General features: G+C 37.8%; 2 protein-coding genes across 9 annotated transcripts in view; one reads left to right on the top strand and one right to left on the bottom strand.

The window, feature by feature from the left end:
• Positions 1-23,012, top strand: part of KCTD3 (potassium channel tetramerization domain containing 3) — a 70,839-nt gene extending 47,827 nt beyond the window's left edge. For 3 of the 8 annotated variants that reach the window (XM_069544567.1, XM_069544568.1, XM_069544571.1), the window contains 8 exons: positions 3,586-3,673; positions 3,792-3,908; positions 5,774-5,944; positions 9,804-9,959; positions 11,469-11,565; positions 14,360-14,544; positions 14,630-14,762; positions 15,502-19,433. In XM_069544567.1, the coding sequence (XP_069400668.1) occupies positions 3,586-3,673; positions 3,792-3,908; positions 5,774-5,944; positions 9,804-9,959; positions 11,469-11,565; positions 14,360-14,544; positions 14,630-14,762; positions 15,502-16,063 (1,509 nt within the window). In that variant the 3' untranslated portion in view covers positions 16,064-19,433. Of the gene's footprint in view, positions 1-3,585; positions 3,674-3,791; positions 3,909-5,773; positions 5,945-9,803; positions 9,960-11,468; positions 11,566-14,359; positions 14,545-14,623; positions 14,763-15,501; positions 19,434-22,833 lie in introns of those variants that run through there. The other 5 variants (XM_069544563.1, XM_069544565.1, XM_069544570.1 and 2 more) reach the window with 2 other exon arrangements.
• The window catches only part of USH2A (usherin), a 939,490-nt gene continuing 939,217 nt past the window's right edge, over positions 22,757-23,029 (bottom strand). Inside the window, exon 71 of the mRNA XM_069544562.1 lies at positions 22,757-22,917. Coding sequence (XP_069400663.1) covers positions 22,828-22,917 — 90 coding nt within the window. The 3' untranslated portion in view covers positions 22,757-22,827. The remainder of the gene's footprint in view (positions 22,918-23,029) is intronic.

Consider the following 23,029-nt stretch of genomic DNA (forward strand, 5'->3'; position numbering starts at 1 on the left):
GGGGGATTTAGAAAAGATAATTGCTAACAATTTTGGAGAAAGGCTTGATTATGTTGATTAAAGAAATACATCAAGGCTGAATAAAACCAAATTTCACACTTTGTGAATCAGTATACACATTGTGATGTAATAGAAGATAAAAATATCAAAAGGTGTCCATAGATTACTGACAGGTACATGGTGTGTGTGTGTGAGAGAGAGAGAGAGAATGAATCGCTCAGTTGTGTCTGACTCTTTGCAGCCCCTTGGACTGTAACCCGCTAGACTCCTGTGCATGGAATTCTCCAGGCAAGAATACTGTAGTCGGTTGCCATTTCCTCCTTCAGGGGATCTTCCCAATCCAAGGATTGAACCTGTGTCTCCTGCCTTGCAGGCAATTCTTTACTGTGTGAGCCATCAGGGAAGCTCCCAGATACACTCTAGCTAGACATAAAACAGACTTTCCGTGAGCCACAGAAGACGCCAGAAGAGACAGTAGGCTATTCTCGAGATAGTTGAGGAAGTAAGTTTCAACCTAGAACTTTACATTCAGCAAAACTGTCATTCGGAAATGAATGAGAGATGTTTTCAGATAATACAGAAAGAGTTTGTCACTTATAACCCTCAGTGGAAGGACTGCTGGAGAAATGCGCTTTGATAAGGTTATTTTACTTAGAAGACGAAGGAATGGAATACTGCAAACATTACTAGCAAAGGCATTTCTCGATATGTTGGTGAATCTAAATAAGTATTTAAAAAATAATGGAGAAGAGTTAAAACATTTTGTTAAAAAAATGATTATCCAGGTAGAGATTGTGGTTACAAGATTTAAGGGGCCTTGTATTGCTTGGGAAGATACTCATTATTTTCAAAATGTAAATCATTTAAATTTTTACATAGACATTAATGATAATCACTGAACTACCTTAGGAGAGAAAAGTCACTTCCACCTTAGGTTTGTGATCACCATGATGGAACCACGTGTACTGATCAGTGTGGTTTCTCAGGTTCCTGACATGAAGTCACTGGGGGTAAAGAAGAGAAGGCCACAAAATGACTGCTTCCTTGCTTACGCTGGGAGAGAAGATCTTGGTACCACCTCCTCTGTAACCTAACTTCACATGTCCTCTGCTTTCTCTGTTCTCCTTGTGCTGAGAGGTGGACATGAGAAGAGCAGGACGTGGTTGGGGTGCAGGAAGGAGGTGGTGGTGGTGTTCAGTCACCAAGTCATGTGTGATTTTTTGCAGCCTCAAGGACTGTAGCATGCCAGGCTTCCCTGTCCCTCACTGTCTCCTGGAGTTTGCCCAGGTTCATGTCGCTTGAATCAGTGATGCCATCCAACCATCTCATCTTCTGTTGTCCTCTTCTCCTCTTGCCTTCAGTCTTTCTCAGCATCAGGGTCTTTTCCAATAAATCAGCTATTCCTATCAGGTGGCCAAAGTTATTGGAGCTTCAGCTTCAGCATCAGTCCTTCCGAAGGGTATTCAGGGTTGATGTCCTTTAAGATTGATTGGTTTGATCTCTTTGCTTTCCAAAGGACTCTCAGGAGTCTTCTCTAACACCACAGTTCAAAAGCATCAATTCTTTGGTGCTCAGCTGTCTTTATTGTCCAGCTTTCACATCTGTACATGACTACTAGAAAGACCATGGCCTTGACTCTGAACCTTTGTCAGCAAAGTGATGTCTTTGCCTTTTAACATACCATCTAGGTTTGTCATAGCTTCCTGTCAAGAAGCAGTTTTCTTCTAGTTTCATGGCTGCAGTTGGTATCAGCAGTGATTTTAGAGCTTAAGAAGAGGAAATCCATCACTGCTCCAGGATTAGGAAGGCTCTAATCCTGGCACCCACCCTCCCAGAGAATGGGGGTCAAGTGTCTGTCTGGGATGTGCCGGGGAAAGCTCCAGGCCGCTGCCAGCCTTTCACTGAAAAATGGTCTAGAGAGAGAGGAATCTCATGGCCTTACCTACCCCTATCCTTTGACTATGAAGACTCTGGGGTAGAACTGAAGCACTTTCTGGAGTACCTGAACTAAAAAGATACAATTGATATAAGAAAATACATCAGTGAAGCAGCCTCCCCTCCTTTCTTCAGACCTCTTGACCCATCACCGAAGAGTTCTCAGTGACTACCTGCCTCTGAACCTGTTGGCTCTGATGAAACAGAAACCTGACCTGGGGTTGAGGGTGGCCATCCAGTCTCTGCAGAGGTAGTGCTAGTGTGACTTATAAGGAAGCATGACACCAGAAGGTACACACAGAAATTAGGGCTGTGAACATGAACAGCTTATAGGAGTCTTTTGTTTCCAAGATTTGGCTGTTTTTAAATTTGGTTTTTAGTTAGAACTAGCATAGATTCTGTACTGTACTTGCTGTTGTTCAGATGTGTGTTTTTCCCTTTCTCTGCCTAACTCCTGGTTATTGATTGGTTTTGTTTTCAAGTGTTACTTCCTTTTTGAACTTTTCCTTGGTCTTTGTCCTTCTCCCTGGACTGGAGTTGAAACAGGAATCCTTTCTTCCTCCACGGTTGTATGGCACATCCTGTTTTAGTGCTTGACACCCTGTAATTGTCTTTTTTTTTCTTTCTTGCCCATGAGTTTCAAAGTGCCTACAGAGCAAAAGTAGTATTTCACATCCCTTATCCATTCCAGTACCTGTTCACCTGGATAATACCTAGTACATAAAAAGTGTATAATGTGAATGTTGAGTGTGTAAAGTTTCACATGCATGCCTGGTCTGGCTGTACATAAGGGCAATTCAGCTTGATCTTACTGCCAGTACTCAGTAAGACTTTCTGGTTTTTGTTTTGTTTTATAGTAAAAACCATGCCCTTTGCTTTTCTCTTAGCACAAACGTAAGCATTCATTAATTTGTAACTAACCTGATTTGCTTGGAAAACTGATTTTTTTATTCTGCTAAGCTGCTGCTAAGTTGCTTCAGTCGTGTCCAACTCTGTGCGACCCCATAGATGGCGGCCCACCAGGCTCCTCTGTCCCTGGGATTCTCCAGGCAAGAGTATTGGAGTGGGTTGCCATTGCCTTCTCTGTACTTTTTATTCTAGTGCTTGAAAAAACAAAAGCATCTGAGAACTTGGTTGGCCGTTTCCTAGGATATAGAGGTGAAGTCTTCAGTGGGGAGATAGAGAATGCTCCATTTTCGAAGAAATGACAGTGTATCAAGGGAGCAAGTACTGTCTTGAATTTGGCTGATCTGTTTCATGATTCTAATTCTGGGCAGGTCATTTCATCTCTTATTTGAGAGAGAGAAGGAGAAAGGGGCCTGGGTCAGACTTAGTTTTCCAGTCCTAATATGTGCTCTAACCTCATGGTCATTTGCAGAAAATGGAGATAACCCAACTAAATTCTGAAAGGAAAGTGCTGCTGTTGGAAATAAGTTTTGTTTTGTTTTTTAGAAAAAAGCTTTAAAGGGGACTATATTGGTGGTTCTTCAGAATTCCCCATGGATGTGTGTGTGTGTGTGTGTAAAGAAAGTCCATGTTCTAAGCCCTAATTAAGTATCTTCTTTATTCAATAAAAAATTTGAGGAAATTGAGCAGAAAATATAGATTGTAATTAACATCTGACATCTAACAATATTCTCACTACATCAGGTTCAAGACGTTGTTCCTATAACTAGTTATGACACTGCTGGCTCATTCCTTCTGCTGGGATGCAACAATGGATCAATATATTATATAGGTAAGTGGCCAGACACTTAGTATGGCTCTGTTTAGTATGACTTTTTAAATGAAAACAAGAAAATACTAACTTAAGTTTTAGATTTATTATTTACTTTCATACTATTTTTACTTTTTAGATATGCAGAAGTTCCCATTGCGAATGAAGGATAATGATCTTCTTGTAACTGAACTTTATCATGATTCCTCAAATGATGCTATTACTGCTCTGAGTGTTTACCTCACACCCAAAACAAGTTAGTGCATATCAAAATTATTATAAGCTATTGATGTTGTTTTATGTATGTTTATTCATTGGTTTATTCTAATACTAATCTGGTCCTTTGTTTTGGTAAGCTGCAGTGCTAGGATTTCATCTCTTTTAGTCTGAAGTTGATGTTTGGTTTTAGATTGAGGTCAAACATGACCAACAAACATACTCTGGGGTAGAAAATTAGAACTTTTCTTCTTTTGAATTGTATTGTTAATTCTTACGATGATAATAATTAAAATTATTTTTAAAACTTACCTGCACATTTACCTTCCTGTGATCACTGATTTCATTTTGAAATTAAGAGCTTTACCTTTTTAACAACAACAACAGAACTTTTAGACTATTAATCTCTATTGGAAAATAAGCTTATTTCTCTAGGAAACTTCAGATTCAAGTTTTGGAAAACATCAGTACTGTAACTTCTCTTTCAGAGGCCACTGGAGTGAAATTAACAAACTAGTTCTGTAAATTATTAAGAATTTTTGTATTCTAGAGTGAAGGATAAACATAAATGGGAAACTGAAAATTTATCTGTAATGAAAGGAATTCTAGGAAATATTTACATGTGGCCAGTAATATTAATAGGTTGACTATATCACTTGGGTAGAATCATATTATTGAATTGATTATAAAAAATCATTATCTTCTATATGAAAGAAAAATATTCTGGTATACACAGATTATTTTAATTGAAATTATGGTAGAATTTAAACTATATTGGTCCAGAACAGAAGTCAGCAAACCATGTTCTTTTCATTGACAGTTTTATGTATTATCGTTGGCTGCTTTTGTGCAGCTGTGTCAGAGTTGAGTGGTTGTCACAGAGACAGTTTGGCATGCAAAGTTTAAACTGTTTGCTAATTAGCCTTTTACAGAAAGTTTGCTGACCCCTGCTCTAGAATGAAGTATACTCCCCCTGCCCCCGCAATTTTAAAGGGAGAAAAAATTTCTTTTGTGGTGGCAGTATCTTTTAAGACATGAGGGTGTAGTTGTGTTAAATTTTGAGAAGTGTTTTCCATAGCCTGCCCTTTCTCCCTTGATTCAAATATTTTTGGGTTGATCAGAAACAACAGCTGTTAAAGTTAAGAGGTTCTCTGTGAAGCTTTGAAAGGCTTTCGATCCCTGAACTCCATTCTGTCTTTAAATATGTGATGGAATCTGGGCACCTGTTTGAGAAAAACATTCACACACGAACCTAACATGATGAACTACTTGTACATAATTAAAAGAGACAGCATAGGTAAGTGTGATGCCAGCAGTATAATGGGTATATTTGTTCCCTGGTTAACAGCTTTGAAACTGTTGAAGAGCATATTACTTGTATATGTACAAGTAATTACAGTACTTGATTACTCAAAGAGAAGGTTTAATGTTGTAGCAGAAGTAACACAGATGGTCATTCTAAGCTAGAAGTCATATGAGGCATTACTTCTGGAATACTGTGCTGTAGCAGTGGTGTTCTTAGGATATCAGATTTATTCTTTAAGCAGTTAATGAATACCCACTATGTCTCATGCAAGGCACTCTGTAAGGTGTTTTAGATCTAAAATGACTATGGTTCAGTCTGATGAATAAAGAGTAGAGGTAGATAGAGAACTGGGAGGTTACAGTTGCTGTGATAGAATCTAACACATAGTACAGCGGAGTGAGTGTTAGGAAGCGATTTATAAAGGAAGTAAGGCATTTACGACGGTCAGAGAAGTCTTAAGATTTCTGTGCTGAGCTGGATTTGGGCTGATACCAGTGCGGAATCCAGCTCTGCCTCTTCTTTCACAGAGAACACTTGCAGGGGCAGCTTTCTATTGATCGTCTTCTGTTATTTCACCTTCCACTTTTGATTTTGTGTAGGCGTCAGTGGTAACTGGATCGAGATTGCCTATGGTACGAGTTCTGGTGCAGTACGCGTCATTGTGCAGCACCCAGAGACGGTTGGGTCAGGCCCTCAGCTTTTTCAGACATTTACTGTTCACCGAAGTCCCGTCACAAAAATCATGCTGTCAGAGAAGCATCTGGTATCAGGTGAAGTGATTTTATTGGTATTGCTAAGGTGGGCTGCCTCATATGAAACCTTGCCTTGGGTATAATTTTCTAGACTCCTACAAATTAAAAGAATACGAAAGCAGTGTCTTATGTATAGGCATACCAAAAAAATGGTAGAAAAGTTTAATAAATACTGTGATTGTCTCAGTACTGTGAAAATATCATGGTTTTCTTTGATCTTGTCTGCTGTAGTATACATAAATTTAGAAGGTATTGTATCTTTTATTTACTCTCTATTTTAATAGTTTGTTCTTATGGCATGCTTTACTTCAGAAAATTTCTCAATCCTGTTGAGAAGAATTTTTTATTAGAGAAATTTATATGAATTTAATATAAATTTGGTTGTCTTAAGGTTTAATGCAAAAGTTAGTAGAATGTTGGTAGTCTAACATCAACTACTAATGTTAAAAATTAGAAAATGTGTAAAAAGGTGTGAAGAAAATAACATTTGTGGGTTTATTGTTTTTCATAGTCATAGAGGGCTTGCCCGGTGGCTTAGTTGGTAAAGAGTCTGTCTGCAATGCGGGAGACTTGGGTTCGATCCCTGGGTTGGGGAGATCCCCTAGAGAAAGGGAAAGGCTCCCCAGTTCCAATATTCTGGCCTGGAGAGTCCATGGACTGTATAGTCCTTGGGGTCAGAAAGAGTTGGACATGATTGAGGGACTTTCTATTCTATATAGTCATAGATTTAAAAAAATTTTAGATACCAATTTGATATTTAAAAAATTAGTTACAGATTTTAAAGCAAAATTAGGATGACACAACATAAAATGATCAAAAAGTAAAATGTCACTGTGAAATTATTTTATATGATAGATAATTTCTGAAAGACCTTACAAAAATTGTGTATCAGCGTTTGCATTTATAAAACAATTTTGCATTGAATCTTTTGTAGATCAGTTCCTGCCTAATTTAAATTTTTATAAATATCATTTTCATATATCAACTTTGTGTATATGAAGACTACCTAATATAAAAAGGTGATGCATCTTTCACTAATTAAACATTACATGGAGCTGAAATACCTTTTCCATATATGGATGGATGATGGGTAGAAGGGTAGATGGATAGATGACTGCTTTTATTGAATGTCTCATTGTTTTGGATGTAATGATGCCTTCCCACAACAATCTCTTTTTTAAATATTTTATAAAGCAGTACCCACTCCAGTGTTCTTGCCTGGAGAATCCCAGGGATGACAGTGCCTGGTGGGCTGCCGTCTGTGGGGTCGCACAGAGTCGGACACGACTGAAGCGACTTAGCAGCAGCAGCAGCAGCAGTGCTCATCTAACATCTGCCCCACTGAGGAGTCTTTCTTACTCTTTATGGCTGATTCTTCCTCTTTTGCCCAGTAACTAAGGGTTGGTTTGCCTTAAACCTTTTCTAGATTCTCCATTCTTATTTGTCTGTACTTTCTTTCCCTGGTGATTTGAATGTTATCATCTATATGCCAGTGACTTCCAGACTTTCCTTCCACCTGTGACCATCCACAGACTTCCAGACTTGTATATACAGTGCTTGTATATTGGATTTGGTTGTAGGTTTAAGAGGCATCTCTAAATTAACCCGGTGGATAAAATGGTACTTTTGATTTCTCTCTCAAAAGACATCTTATTACACAGTATCACTAATCATTTATACCCAAGCTGAAAATCTAGGAATCAGGCTTGATTCCTCCCTTTCTGTCACCTCCCTGCCTCAGTATGTGGAGTCCATCAGTGACTCCCATTTCTTTGCTTTAGCATACATCACACGTCTGAGTACTTCACTGTGTGTCCATTGCTGCCAACCTGCTAGCTCAAATCAGCATTTCTCCCCTAGGTTGCTGAGCTTCTCAGTTTGTTCCCTGTTTCTGTCTTGGCTCTCTATGGTTCATGTTCCGCACAACAGGCAGAAATATCTTTAGAAATGCAAACCAGATCTATTGTATGTGGAATAAATAAATAAATTAATATGGCGCTTCCTGTTCTGGATCCTGCTTAGCTTTCAGATCTCTTCTCTCAGCCTCCCTTGTCACTTTTCTTATCACGCATGATACCCTAGCTCATTGGCTCTTCTGTTTCTTAAAAATGCCTTAGAACCTCTGACCTTGTTCTTTTCATTTGAAATGTGCTTTCCTAGATCCTTGTTTGGCTGCCTCTCCTTGCCAGTCAAGTCCCACTTCAGACTCCTCCTCGTGAGGCCTCCTTGGCCGCTCCGTCTAACCTAGCCAGACCTCTGTCCAGTCAGCTTGTGCTGTCGGCATCCGTTTGTTTTCTTCACAGACTGCTGCTTTCTTAGTTCTCTCTCTCCCTCTTTTAGAATATAGGTTTCTACAGCAGCAGAAACTTTCTCCACCCTGTCCTCAGCACTTAGCATAGTTCTTGTGAATAAATGAATGAAACGACACAATATGGTCCTGTGAGAAAAGTAGACTATTCTTTGCTAGACCATTTTGATATGTAGATGACAGTGCCGCACTAAAGATCAGTTAATACTGTTTTGATGGTAATGATGTGTTAGTGTTGGATGTGATGTCTAAGAATTACTTGGTAAAGTTTGCATTTTAACATAGCTGTACAGGTTTGAAATCTAAATTTGTCAAGAAAAATACCCAGTTTAGCCAAAAATCTGGGGTATTTTATATGTACTCAACTGTGTTCCTCTGCCACCTGGTGGATATGAACGTACATGTGATTACATTCTGTTTCCCTTAGTGTTGGTTTCAATGTCGTAAATGTTAGATGATGGTTCATACTAACAAATTTCATAATTGCATTTTTGAGTCAGCTAAAAGTATTTCAGTTATTTTTCTGAATCCTCTTAAGGTTAATAATGAAATCAGGAAATTATTTCCCGTGAAGCTGATTAAATAGGCTAGAACTAAATGTCTTCTTTTTCACCAGAAAACTAGTATTCCGAGAATTGAGAATTTTGCTGTATAATATGTACACTTTTTATTCTTATTGCTGTTTGCTTAAAATTAAATTTCTAAATTTCTGTTTAAAATGTGCAACTGTGACACTCATCCAGGAGGAAATGTGTGTATAAAAGAAATTTTGGATAATTTCATAGTATATACTGATGACTTCATAATAAAAGACAAGTTAGTAAATATTTTTATTAAAACATGCCACAAAAGTACAGTTCTTGCATTAATGTTATAATTGTTTATATATTTTAATAGGGTATTCAGACAGAAGCAACAGAAACAGATTACTTATTCGGAGATATCTCAGTATATAACTGCTTAATATTATTACTACAGAAAAATAAATTAAGCTAATTGGAATATGTTTCTTAAATACAGACTCTTATATAAAAATAATTCTCAACTTTAGTATTGAAATCTTAATTTTCTGTGATGTAACTGAATGAGCAGCAAGTTTTGGAACAAATGTCATTTGTGCCAGTAAATTTTCAGTAACTCCTGGTCTTAATTGTTTGATATTTGAGTAACATAAGCAGAAACTGTTTATATGGTTGGAAAAAATAAAGTAGGCAACTTGTCTACAGTGTAGTTTACCAACAGAACAGAAAATATTCAACATCTCTTTTACAAACACTTTTTTTTAACCTTTTCTAAATCTATACCCTATAGGCTACTTTTGTAAGGATCCGCAGATTAACTTATATACCTTATATTTGCAGCAAGGTAAACCATATTCTGTTATCTCATTTTTGTTGGCTAGGTACAAATGAAGTATGATTTTAAGGAAGTTGTTTTGTCACTCAAAATGTGCTGTGATCTACTTATTGTAGGTCATAGTGAAAAAAGTTAAAATGTATTTATAAAAGTGATGGTGTTGGTGCTCTTACAATCTGTATTTAAAAATTCTGTGTTCTCTTTCTCTCCTAGTTTGTGCAGATAATAATCATGTCCGGACATGGACAGTAACACGATTCAGAGGAATGATCTCTACTCAGCCGGGCTCTACTCCTTTAGCATCATTCAAGATCCTGTCTCTGGAGGAGACAGAAAGCCACGGAAGCTACTCCTCTGGGAACGACATAGGTGGTCATTCTCAAGTACTATGAAGGCAGTGCTGAAGAAGGGTATTATTGGTAGTAGGAACCTAAAAAATAGAGTTCTAAATATAAATTCTTCATTTTCACTTTTAAACTTATTTAAAACAGACGCTTAGTGTGTTTTTCTGATTAAGTTATCTAAAGTCAAAAAATTATACAGATGATATTTTTTGACTTTATGATGGTACAAAAGTGTGATAGTCATTCAGTAGAACCAGTACTTTGAAGTTTGATCTTTTCCTGGGCTAGGGATGTGTGGTACCATATTCCCTCGTGATGCTGGGCAGCAGCAGCAGGCCTGGTAAGTTCCCAGTCAGCCCCATGACCACAAGGGTAAATAAGTGATATGCTTGGAAGCAGTCTGTATGCACACAGCCATTCTCTTTCTCACTTTCAGTATTCAGTAAATTATATGAGGTATTCAACACTTTATCATAAAATAGGCTTTGTGTTAGATGGCTTTGCCCACCTGAAGGCGCTAAGCTGTGATGTTTAGTACTAAATGCAGTTTTGACTTAACGGTATTTTCAGTATTGTAAGTCATAACCCCATCATAAGCTCAGGAAGATATGTATTGTGGAATTATTTTTGGTTGTTAAAAAGTTGAGAGCAGATTTTTCATCTTTACTGGCATTTCCTAAGTGATACCATCTCTAAATACCACTTTTTTTAAAAAAATTAGAAGCCATGATGGCTATACACATTTGAAAATGGAAATACTTTTTTCCCATAGTTGCTAATAATTAACCTGAAAATAACTTTGAAGCTGGAAAGGGGCTGATGTTCTTAGATTCTGAGAGTGGTTTTGATGGCATTCGTCAGGAAATAGTATAGCATGTCTCTACTAAAAGACTCTGATTTTAGCAAAAGGTATATAAAGTTAAATCAGTTTCTCCTTACACCATAACACACCATATATACACACACACAATCTTCACAGAAGTAGATTCTTTTCCTTAAAGGTCCATTTGAAACAATCTGTAATGTATACGTATTATACCCACCATACTTTTAATAGTTCTGTAGGACCTGTTCGTTAATTAATGTGCCTTCTAGATCACCTGTATAGGCAGAACTTAACAGCACTGGTGGAATGTAAGGAGTACATGGGAATTGTCTATGCATGAAACTATTAAATGAATATGCACCCACAGTAAAGACTTCAAAATAGTTATCTGTAAAAAATGTAAGCTGCTTATGAGAATTGTACTACCAGTCTTAGTATCTTTAGAGCGAGAACTGCTCAGTGTTGTCAGTTTTAACAGTTGCCCTGTGAACCCACTTCCCACTGGGATGATAGGCACTGAATGTTTACGGTTTTGACAATTTTTTTTTTCCCAACTATTGAGATATAATTGACACATAACATTGTGTAACTGAAAGGTGTAGCATTGATATATTTATTGAGTACTTTTGTTCCAGGCATTAGAAATCTAAAAAATTGCAAAAAATATCAACTTACACTTATATCAGTGTTTTCTGTTTTCTGATTAAGGACCTTTTGGAGAGCGAGATGATCAACAGGTGTTTATCCAGAAAGTTGTTCCCATCACTAATAAACTGTTTGTAAGACTGTCATCTACTGGGAAAAGGTAACACTTGACTGAAAAGATTCTATGTTCAGAAGTCAACGTTTGTCCTACAAAAGGGGAAGTAATTTGACTGTGGTAAAAGTGAGCAGGGAGAAGAACCTGTAAAATCTTTTAGAGGAGGAAGTAATTCTAAGGACTCTATCCTATAGGAAAAATTAAAAGAGCCAAATCATATGTTTATTTTCACACATTTAGGCTTTCTGTACTTTTTAAAAATTTTATTTTTTTGAAATACGATTGCTTTACACTGCTGTATTTATTTCTATTCTACAGCAAAGTGATTGTTTTTTATACATACACACACACACAACTTTTTCATATTCTTTACTACTATGGTTTGTCACAGGATTTTGTATATAGTTCCCTGTAGTTAATGGCACCCTACTCTACTATTGTTGCCTAGAAAATCTCATGGACAGAGGAGCCTGGTGGACTACAGTCCATGGGGTTGCAAAGAGTCAGACACCACTGAGCGACTAATAGACACAGTTTGCGTCTACTAGGCTCAAACTAACCATCCATCCATCCTCTCCTTTGGCAACCACAAGTCTATTCTCCATCTGCAAGTCTGTTTCTATTTCATAAATAAGTTCATTTGTGTCATATTTTAGATTTCTACATGTAAGTGATATCATGTGGTATTTGTTTTTCTCTGACTTCCCTTAGTATGAAAATCTCTAGGTCTATCCCTGTTGCTGCAGAAGACATCATTTCATTCTTTCTTAAGGCTGAGTAATAGCTCATTGTGTATAACTACATTATCTTCTTTATCCATCGATCTGTCACTGGATATTTAGGTTATTTCCGTGTCTTGACTATTGTAAACAGTGTGGCTGTGTATGTAGGGGTGCATGTATCTTTTTGAATTATAGTTTTGTCTGGATATATATGCCCAGGAGTGGGATTGCTGGATCCTATGGCAATTCTTGTTGTAGTTGCCATACTGTTCTCCATACTGGCTTTACCAATTTACATTCCTGCCAACAGTGCTTGAAGGTTCTCGTTTCTCCACACCCTCTCCAGCCTTTTGTTATTGGTAGATATTTTTAATGATGGCGATTCTAACCTGTGTGAGCTGGTACCTCATTGTAGTTTTGATTTGCATTTCTCTAATAAGCAGCAATAATGAGCATCTTTCCATGCGCCTGTTGGCCACCTGTATGTCTTTGGAGAAATGCTTTATTTACGTATTCCTGCTTTTTGATTGGGTTGGTTTTTTTTAAGTTTTATGAGCTGTTTGTATATTCTGGAAATTAAGCTCTTGTGGGTCAAATCACTTGCAAATATTTATTCTCAGTCTGTAGATTTTGTTTCCGTTTTGTTTATAGTTTCTTTTGCTGTACAAAGGCTTGTAAGTTTGATTAGATCCAGTTTGTTTCTTTTTATATCTATTGTCTTGGGCAACTGACATCAAAAAACATTTTATTAGATGTCTGTATAATTTGTCAGAATGTTTGGCCTGCGTTCTCTTCTAGTTTTATGGTATCGTGTATTTTACATTGTCTAAGCCACTTGAGTTTATTTTTGCATGGTGTGAAGGTGTGCGCTGATTTCACTGACTGCATGTGACTGTCCCTGTTTTCTTAATTCCATTGACAGTGGGCCCTCTGTGTCCAGAACCTCCCCCTGCAGGCAGAAAGCAAAATCCCACCACACTCAAGTCCCGTATATAAAATGATACATGCACTCAGCCCTCTATCTGTGTGAGTTCCACATCATGGAGAGCTGACTGTAGTGGTTCTAAACAGGAATCAAGATTTTAAAAAATATTTTGTCAGTTCATACATAATATTGAAAAATGATCATGATAAACACAGAAAAAAACATTTGACAGTTTAGCAACCATTTGATTTTTTTAAAAAAAGAATCCTAGCACTTAATAAAGGAACATTCTTTAACCTGATGAATAATATCTGCAAAAGTAATTATACAAACTTCACACTCACAAGCTTTTCCCTTGAGGTTGGGAATGAGACTGAGATAGCTTCTATCACTCTGTGGGCACTGCAGGAATCAACTCTCCCCCTCACTCTCCCTTTCCCTGCTTGCTGGGAAGCTCAACTAAGCTTCATATTCTGTGCCTGTGTCTCTCTTATGAATTGTGTTTCCTCTTCATTTTCTCACCTTGCATTTGCCTGGTATTAATTGTTCTTAATCTTTTTTTCTCTTTTTAAAATGGGCTGGGATAAATATTTCAATCGAGTACAATTTTGTTAACCTTTCTATGACTTTGGCACATCATTTACTGACATTATTTACTTGTCCTCTCATTTGTCAAATGTGGATTACTATTTATCTTTTATGAAGAAAAATTAATGAAAATAACTTCAAAGCATTTTAATAACTAACTATTAATCTATTGGAGGATACTGTTTAGACATCCCCATATAGCTGTACATTTCTGGTTTTAGATTTTTAAAATTTTCACAGAAATGTTAAATGATTTCAAGATTGTTTTTCTAGTATCATGCCTACTTGCTTTGTTTCTTTATGCCTTTTTAGTTTAGTAACTTCCTTTTGAATAATTGCTTAATTCTCATCGAGGCTCTTTTAAATTTTCTTTTAAGATTGATTTGTCTTATTTCAATTACTTAATGTTTTATAAGAGCCTTTTCTCTAGGTTCAAAGAAACAAGCCTTGAATTTTACTGACTTTCTTTGATCCCTTTAAATCTGTTTTATATATGTGGGATATTTGACTATAACTTTGCAAAGAGGCAATTAATTTCAAAAGTCTGAATTATAAAATGTGATTTGTTCTCCATAGTTAACATAGTTAACAATATGTTTTGCAGAATCTGTGAAATCCAAGCTGTTGACTGTACTACAATATCCTCATTTACAGTAAGAGAATGTGAGGGTTCCAGCAGGATGGGCTCAAGGCCAAGGCGGTACTTGTTCACAGGCCACACAAACGGCAGCATTCAGATGTGGGATCTGACCACTGCCATGGATATGGTCAACAAAAGTGAGGATAAGGGTAGGTTCCTTAAGGAACAGTGTTCGTCACAGGGTCGGCTTTTGATGCAAATGACTACAGTGATGTATGTTTTCCTAAGATGTAGGTGGTCCAACTGAAGAAGAACTACTCAAATTACTGGATCAGTGTGACCTGAGCACATCTCGCTGCGCTACTCCTAATATCAGTCCAGCAACTTCTGTAGTTCAGCATAGCCGTCTTCGCGAATCAAATTCTAGGTAGGTTCATGCACTGAATTGATTGCTTTTTGGAAAATTGACTAAAATACTGTAATCACATAACCTTTGAAAGCCAAATTTTTCAAAGTAGATTTTAAATTCATACTTTGTCACTATTCAATTTTTTAAAAAAAATTTTTACTAAATTTCTCATCTACATGCATGTTTCCTTTCATAGAAAAATATCTTTCGCCCTTTGACTTATTTGTGAATTACTGCCAATTTAGATGTCTGTTAACGTGATCAAGAATTCATACAAAGGAAATTGGAAAAAATCACATGTCCCCTTAGATGCTATGTGGAACTTTTGTTCCTATTGTCTCAGGGACATATTAACCAAAATGATTACACCTTTAGTCTTAAACAGTATGTACTTTTAATACAATGACATGTATGCTTTTAGTTAAGCATATTTTTGAAAGATTCCAAAATGTGAACTAAGGGCCACATACTGAAACTATATTAGTTCCACATTGATTTTAAAGGTGTTTTCCCCCTAGCTTTTTTCAGCTATTCAGGAATCTAGCTTCATTGTGAATATATGTATGGTATTTGCATTGTTAATTTTATGCACATAGTATATAGAGTACTTAAGATATATTTTTGTATAACATGCTAAGATACATTTTTATGTCTAACTATAATATTCTTTATATATATTTACATTTTAACTGGTAGTTTAATTAATTAGATGTGCCCCTGAAAATTCCCAAGAAGACATGTGACTTTTGTATTTCAGTCTTCAACTCCAGCACCATGAAACCATCCACGAAGCAGCTACTTATGGTTCCATTAGGCCTTACCGAGAAAGCCCTTTGTTAGCAAGAGCAAGGAGGACTGAGAGCTTTCACAGTTATAGGGACTTCCAGACTGTGAACTTGAACAGAAACATAGAAAGAGCTGTCCCTGAAAATGGTAACTTGGGTCCAATACAAGCTGAAGTTAAGAGGGCAGCAGGGGAATGTAATGTGTCTGAGAGGAAGTCTCCTGGAACAGAAGTTAAAAGCTTGAGAGAATCAGATAGTGTAGTGGAAGTTCATAGACTAGCCGAAGGTTTTCTGGAATCCAAGAAAAGGTTATCAGAAGATGAAAATGAAAATAAAGTGGAGTCACGGAAGAAAGGAGGATTTGAAGGAGGCGGATTCCTCGGAAGAAAGAAAGTCCCTCACTTGGCATCTTCACCAAGTACGTCTGATGGAGGAACTGACTCACCTGGTACTGCATCCCCGTCTCCTACAAAGACTGCTCCCTCTCCTCGGCACAAAAAAAGTGACTCTTCAGGTCAAGAGTACAGCTTGTGACAACTCAGCAGAGTGAGTAGTAGTTCCGTTATTCAGAAGAGAGTTAAACTCTACTGGATTTCAATTAGCTTTTACACCAAAACTTTACAAATTAAGATTGGACTTCATTTAGTATCTTTTTGACAGAATTACATGGGTTAAGGAGATAAAATAACCATATCTCATCTGATCTTTTGGAAAATTTTTTTTAGTTTTACAGGCACATTTAATAGATCATTTGTAAAGAAGGTGTCCATTTCCATGTTTATCTACTCTGGATTTTGGAAGCATAGTATTAATACCATGTCTCAATAAGATGGTGCCCATTATAGATGACCATCCATTTAGAGTGTGAGAATCAACAGACTGCATTCCTTATGCTGATTTTGCCTGAGCTTTGTCTTGCAATGTTATGTTTAACGAATTCCATAATTCTCTTTGGAACTTAATCTCCCAACCCTTACTGTGACTGCAGAGTGGTTTACCAGGTATTTAATGAGGTGCTATGTTTGTGGAAAAATATGTAATTCAAAAACACTATTGAATACCAGATTGCTCTGTGTAGTACTAAGTCCTTTGGGATAATTTTAATTGTGGTCATTTCCTGATTCTCATTGTTGGAGTACTTAAGTCTTAGCAAGTATCACCAATATTAAATGTCAAAAATCCATTTAAAAACTTTCTTCAAAGTTGGAGCAACTGTTTGAACAGATGAAATAAAGACAGTTTTGAGTGCCCAGAAAAGAAAACTATCAGTTACTAGTTCGCCTTGTTTGAGGAACCACCATATTTTTTTCTTGTGTTAATAATGAAGATCATTAAATTAGAATGTGGCCATTTTGTTAAACTTAAGAGACTGCACTTTGAATTTTTGGTTAAAGGTTTTGGCTGCTATAGAAATTTTATTTTAAATATAAGAACAAAGAAATCTTTTGTACTTTAATTAGAATGGTTTCCAAATTTCTGCAAGTAAGGTAATTGTAAATTGAAAGCATTAAGCATTTATTGGTGAATAATGCATATATTCCCATTCTGAAAAATATAAGTGGGTCAAGTCAAAGTAAATTCTTTAAAGTTTATTATATTGCCAGTGGTTTCATAGACACTTTCTTGTATTTATTTGTCAAGTAAGGCAAATAAAAATGATGAGGTGTTTTTGGTTACTTAAGGAATAGTAATCCTGTTTCAAGTGTACTTAGGTTTTGTTCATGCTTTGCTTTCTCCTATAATAAAGGAAAGAGGGAGGACCTTCTATGTATGAAAACTAACTTGTATCGTCAAGGAAAAGGTTACACAAAGCATAACTTCAGTATTACCAAGGATTGTATTTATCTCTTAAACCCCTTTTTCTCATTATTATACTCATGTAAGAAGTTGGGTGGGCAAGTAAGAAAACTAAAAATTAAATATTTACCCAGTCTTTTCCAAGAGTAAAAGGGCTCTTTATGGGATTTTAGTGTAATTCTGGAAAAAAACAAAAACAAAAACAAAAAACTGCAGCGGCAACTCACTATAGTTATTCTATAAATATTTGCATTACAGTCAGATTGTTTTTCTTTCCCGTAAAAAGAGCTTGAACCTTGATGGTACAGCAGAAATTTGAGTCTATTCTGGCACTTAACTTTGTAAACTTCAGCAGATTATAATGAAAAATCTTAGGCATAGCAGGGATAGTTTCTTTATTGGGGTTTTTGAGTCCAAAAAGGAAAACCTCCAGAACCACCTGCGCTGTGTGAACTTCTTTCACTTCTTAGGAGAACAAGAACACTGTCCATTGTTGTAAGGAAGAATAAGATTTCAGAAAAAAGGCCACATGAGAACTCGAGAGAAGATGGCCATCTACAAAAGAGCTCTCATCAGAAACCAACCTCCATGGCACCTTGATGCCAGGCTTACAGAACCATGAACAGAGATTTTTCAGCCAAGGTGCTGGAGTAGGACTCATTCTCCTCTCTTGAGCACACCAAAAAAAGTCTATATCCAGAGACATGAAGACGAAATCAGGAGGCGAAAGGACAGGTGCACTCACGGGGTAATCAGATCCCATGCCACCCAGCTGGACAACCCACAGACTGGACAATAATTAAATCACAGAACTTCTCCCACAGGAGTGGAAGCTGAGCCCCATGCCAGGCTCCCCAGAGCAGGGGTCAGTCTTTGGGAGGTGGAGCCTCCAGAGCATTGGGGTTTACAGGCCAGCAGGGCTTAACTGCAGGAGCCTCCCCTGTGCCCCCAGGATGGGGGAAACAGCCTCCACCCTCGGAGGACACACACAGGTGCTCAGGGTGAAAGCTGAGATTCCACACAAACCTGGGCCAGACCTACTTCCTGGTCTTGGAGGGTCTCCTTGGGAGGTGGGGGCAGCTGTGGGTATCTGGCATCATAAAAGCTGGTGGCTGATACAGTGGAGACCTATGTGAATGCTGGGTGGAGTCAGACATTTTGAGTCCTTGGCACTGAGACCCCACCCAACAGCCTGTAAGCTCCAATGCTGGACGCCTCAGGCCAGCCAGAGGGGTAGGAAATGGCCCTGTCCATCAGCAGACAGGCTGCCTAGACTTCTTGACTCTCAGCTGCCCCTAGACACATCCCTTGACAGAGCTTGGCCCACCAAAGGGCCAAGACCCTGCTGCACACACGAGTGAGGAGGCACGAGCCCCTCCCACCCAGAAAACCTACACAGAGCCCTTAGACTAGCCTCACCCACCAGGGCGCAGATGCCAGAAGCAAGGAAAGTACAGTTCTACAGAACTGAGTTTATAACACGGATCAGTCTACGCTGGGACCAACTGGTCCCTGATCCTCTGCTGGGACACAAAGGACATCCCCTACAGAGGGCCCCTTCTCTAAGATGGAGAAGCATAACTAAGCTCCTGTACACATAAAAGTACAAACAGAAATGTAAACGATGAGACAGCAGAGGAATATGTCCCAGACAAAGGAACAAGGTAAAACTCCCATAGAATAGCTAAGTGGAGATAACCAACCTATCTGAGAGAGTGAAGAGTAATCACCGTAAAGAGGATCCAAGAACCTGGAGAAAGAATAAAGACACAGAAGAATTTTAATGAAGAGCTAGAAGATCTAAAGTGCAAACAGATGAACAGTAATTGAAAAATACACTAGAAGGAGTCAGTAGCAGAATAAATGAGACAAAGAATGGAAGAAACCCCTGGGAAACGTTAAATGCACCAATGTTTGCATTATAGGGGGGTCACAGAAGGAAAAGAGGGAGAGAAAGGGCCTGAGAAAATATCTGAAGTGGTAATAGCTGAAACACAGGAAAGGAAATAGTCACCCAGCACAGAGAGTCCCATACAGGATAAGCCCAAGGAGGAACACACTGAGACACACAGTACTCAGATTGACCAAAAAAAAAGACAAAAAGAAATTAAAAGCAACAAGGGGAAGAGCAACAAATAACATACATGGGAATCCCCTAAGACTGTCAGCTGACTTTTCAGCAGAAACACTGCAAGCCAGAAGGCATGATATATTTAAAGTGATGAAAGGGAGACACCTACAACCAAGAATACTCTACCTGGCAAGGCTCTTGTTCAGATTTGACAGAGAAATAGAAAGCTTTATACACAAGCAAAAGCTAAGAATTGAGTACCATCAAACCAGCTCTACAGCAAAAGCCAAAGGAAGTGGAAAAGCCCAAAACACTAGAAACAAAATTACCAATGGGAAAGCTCACTGGTAAAGGCAGACTTCAAAATACAGAGCAAATATTAATAGACATAAAAGGAGAAATGGACAGTAACACAATAATACTGGGAGGGCTTGAACACCCCACTTACCTAAATGGGCAGATCGTCTATCCAGACAGAAAATTAGTAAGGAGACAGGCCTTGAATGACATGATAGCTTAGATAGGCTTAATTGATATTTATAGGATATTCTATCCGTAAGCAGGAGAATACACTTTCTTCTCAAGTGCACACAGAACATTCTCCACAATAGATCACATCTTGGATCACAAATCAAGCCTCGGTAAATTTAAGAAAATTGAAATCCTAATCAAGAATCTTTCCCACCCTCAATGCTATGAGATTAGAAATCAGCTACAAGAAAAAAACTGCAAAACACACAAATGTGGAGGAAAAAAATGAATCTATGTATATATTTTGTGTGACAGATGAAAAACAACAGAATTATAGTTCTCATGGTGTCAAGTTTTCCCAGTAATTATGAAATAAGTATTTTCATGTCAACTAGATAAATATTGTTATCCTCTTTCAAGATGAGATTACCAAGGCCCTCTGAGGATCAATAGCTTCACCACAAAGCTCCTTAGCTACTGAGCCACCTCATGAACCCACGTCTGTCTCTGCAGCCTGTGGTCTTTTCCTGGCTTTCTCATCCAGGCTTACATATCAGAGCCACCTGAGGTTATCTGCTAAATATGTATCTCTGCCAGTTGGGACTCATGTCTTACAAAATGTGTTACATTGATTCTAATGTACATCGATTATTCATAATATCCTGTTTTCTTAAATGGGCTCACCTTTATCATTATGTGTAAACTGTAAATACAACCCAGAGCTGTTAAGAGTAGTTTTTCATAAATATATTAAATCAAACTTGGTTCACAGTTAAGTATTTATTAAGCAAACCACCTTTCGATTAATTTACAGGATATCTGTGCATTGGAAATAAACTACTATTCACGTGTGACATAATTAAGTTCCTACTCACTGAATTATTCCACCTGGACTATGTGTTATTTACAGGTCGTTCAGGTTGAATTATATTGATGCCAACATGATTTTTAGATCAGCATAAGGGACCAATACAGATTTCACATTCAGGTAGAAATGACAGTAGATTATCGATAAGTGCAGTTCTTGGTTGAGCTTATACAAGCATAGCTGTGTGTTCTCAACAAAGCAGAGCTTAAAATTGAAGCTGAGTATGTGGTGGGACCAGAGTCAAGAGGTTTACAGAGAGCTGTCTGCTGTCGTCTCTGTAAAGGAGAAGTTCTGTAAAGGAGAAATGGGCGAGGACCAGAGTCCCAGTGCACAGCATGTATTCGAAAGGTTCTTTACAAAACGGTTCTCCACATTAGGAACATCTGGAGGCTTTTAGAAGTACTGACACCTCAGTGCCACCCCAGACCAGCTGAATCAGAATATCTAGGGGTGAGTCTGTTGAATGGAGGCTTGGCACATAGTACCGCCTAAAGCAGGAAGACAACATCGCGTGCTTCTCTGAAATCGATATGTCAGGTTCTGAGTGTTGCGGGGGTGGCGTGGGTGGAAGCCACGCAGGCTTGTGGGGATCAAAATGTGAACGAGTCAGCTAATGAATTCATGGATTCGTTTGTAGCAGTTCTAACGAGGGGGCAGAACTTGGGCTTAACACTGGTCTGCTCTTTTGACACTTAGTGTTGGCAAGGCTTGTCCAGTAGTTGGTCATTCTGAGGAGCTGCTCTTCCGCAAATTTGGATAAAGTCTCAGTGCCCTCAAAGTCCATGGTCTTTCTTTGACTGCTGGACAGTTAGTGTGATTCCTCATTTTCAGGCAGAATAAGCAAAGTTATTCCTTGTGCTCCAAGTTTTGCCAGCTCAGCTTTGGGGAAATCTACTTATCTCTGAATGTAATTCACAAAATATGTCCAACAATTGTGTTTGAGACATACAGACTCTAATTTCCCAGAATCATTAAGACCTTTAAGAATGAAGAAGAGGTTTTCTTACATTGTTTTCTGTGAAGAATAAATACCTTTCATTTTATGTTTACTTGGGGAGGAAAGTGTTTCTTGAGGTAGGACTTACCAATAACTTTCTAATCCCAATAGAGTAAATAAGAAAAACTTTTTGACTCATGGAAATTTGGTCATGAGTCACTTTAACAGTTAAAGTACCAATTTCTGCTTTTAATGATTCTAGTAGTTCTCTGAAATGAAGGAATATAAGACAGATATATGGAACATGTATATTCCTATATTTATGTATGTGTTATTTTTAAAATTTTCAAAGCTGGAAGGAACATAAATTTTTTTCTTTAATTCTACGTAGGCTAGTTAAAAATGCAAATAAAACAGTAGTTTCCATATAGAATGTGCCAAGGTGAAGGTATTCCTGGGTATTCAGTGAATTGACAGAATTCTATAAACTATGTAAAATATCAAAACAGTTCATTTTTCTCTCTGAAATATATGTTAGCTGCTTGTTCCTTAGATTTTTAGAAGATTCATACATATAAGAACAGACATTTATAAATTTATGTGGTTTGGTAAATACTTACCCTAAACATCAAAATCAAATAGAAACCTACACAGTCAAATGTGTAGCCTCAATGCAGAGTTTGTTTTTCTCTGAGTGTTTCGGCTTGATCTGACATTGGGATTTGATTTCGCAGCTGTTACTAGAATGGTTCCTCACAGGTTTGTTTCAACTTCCATGAACACGGGGCTAAGAACAGAAACAGTACTTTGCTGCTCAAAGCAGCCGCAATGACATCCTCTCAAAAGAACCCCTTAGCTTTTAAGTTAGTAACTTACCTGTAGCAACTGGGGGCCAACCTGAAATCGCCACTGATTCATTTAAATAGCAGTGTCACTGCCAAACATAGCCAAGTGACAGTTACATGCTTAGTGGCCTCAAAATAAGGAAAGCAAAATAAGCATTTTCACATGGACATAAAATTTCAGAAACCCCTCGTAACACTCATCTTTAAAGGTAACAAGCAATAGCTTTTTAGCATTTATGATATCTGATAACCCAGTGGGGATGGGCTGTGGGGCCTGCATCCAGCTAATGTCTTACAGGTTTCCATCCTTCACAGGTGGGTGTCGGTGAATGTGGTGTGTTCCTTAGTCACAGAGCTGAAACCCTTGATGGCATTCATCAGGTCCTCTTCATCCACATACTGAAAAGACACCAATCATCACTGGTTAGGATATTTGTTGGCAACAGTGTTATACAAAATGTATATCTTTTGAGCATTAAAAGGTTAAGACATGGCACAGTGTAAGCCTCAG

Source organism: Ovis canadensis, chromosome 12, assembly GCF_042477335.2.
Source record: "Ovis canadensis isolate MfBH-ARS-UI-01 breed Bighorn chromosome 12, ARS-UI_OviCan_v2, whole genome shotgun sequence".
NCBI lineage: Eukaryota > Metazoa > Chordata > Mammalia > Artiodactyla > Bovidae > Ovis > Ovis canadensis.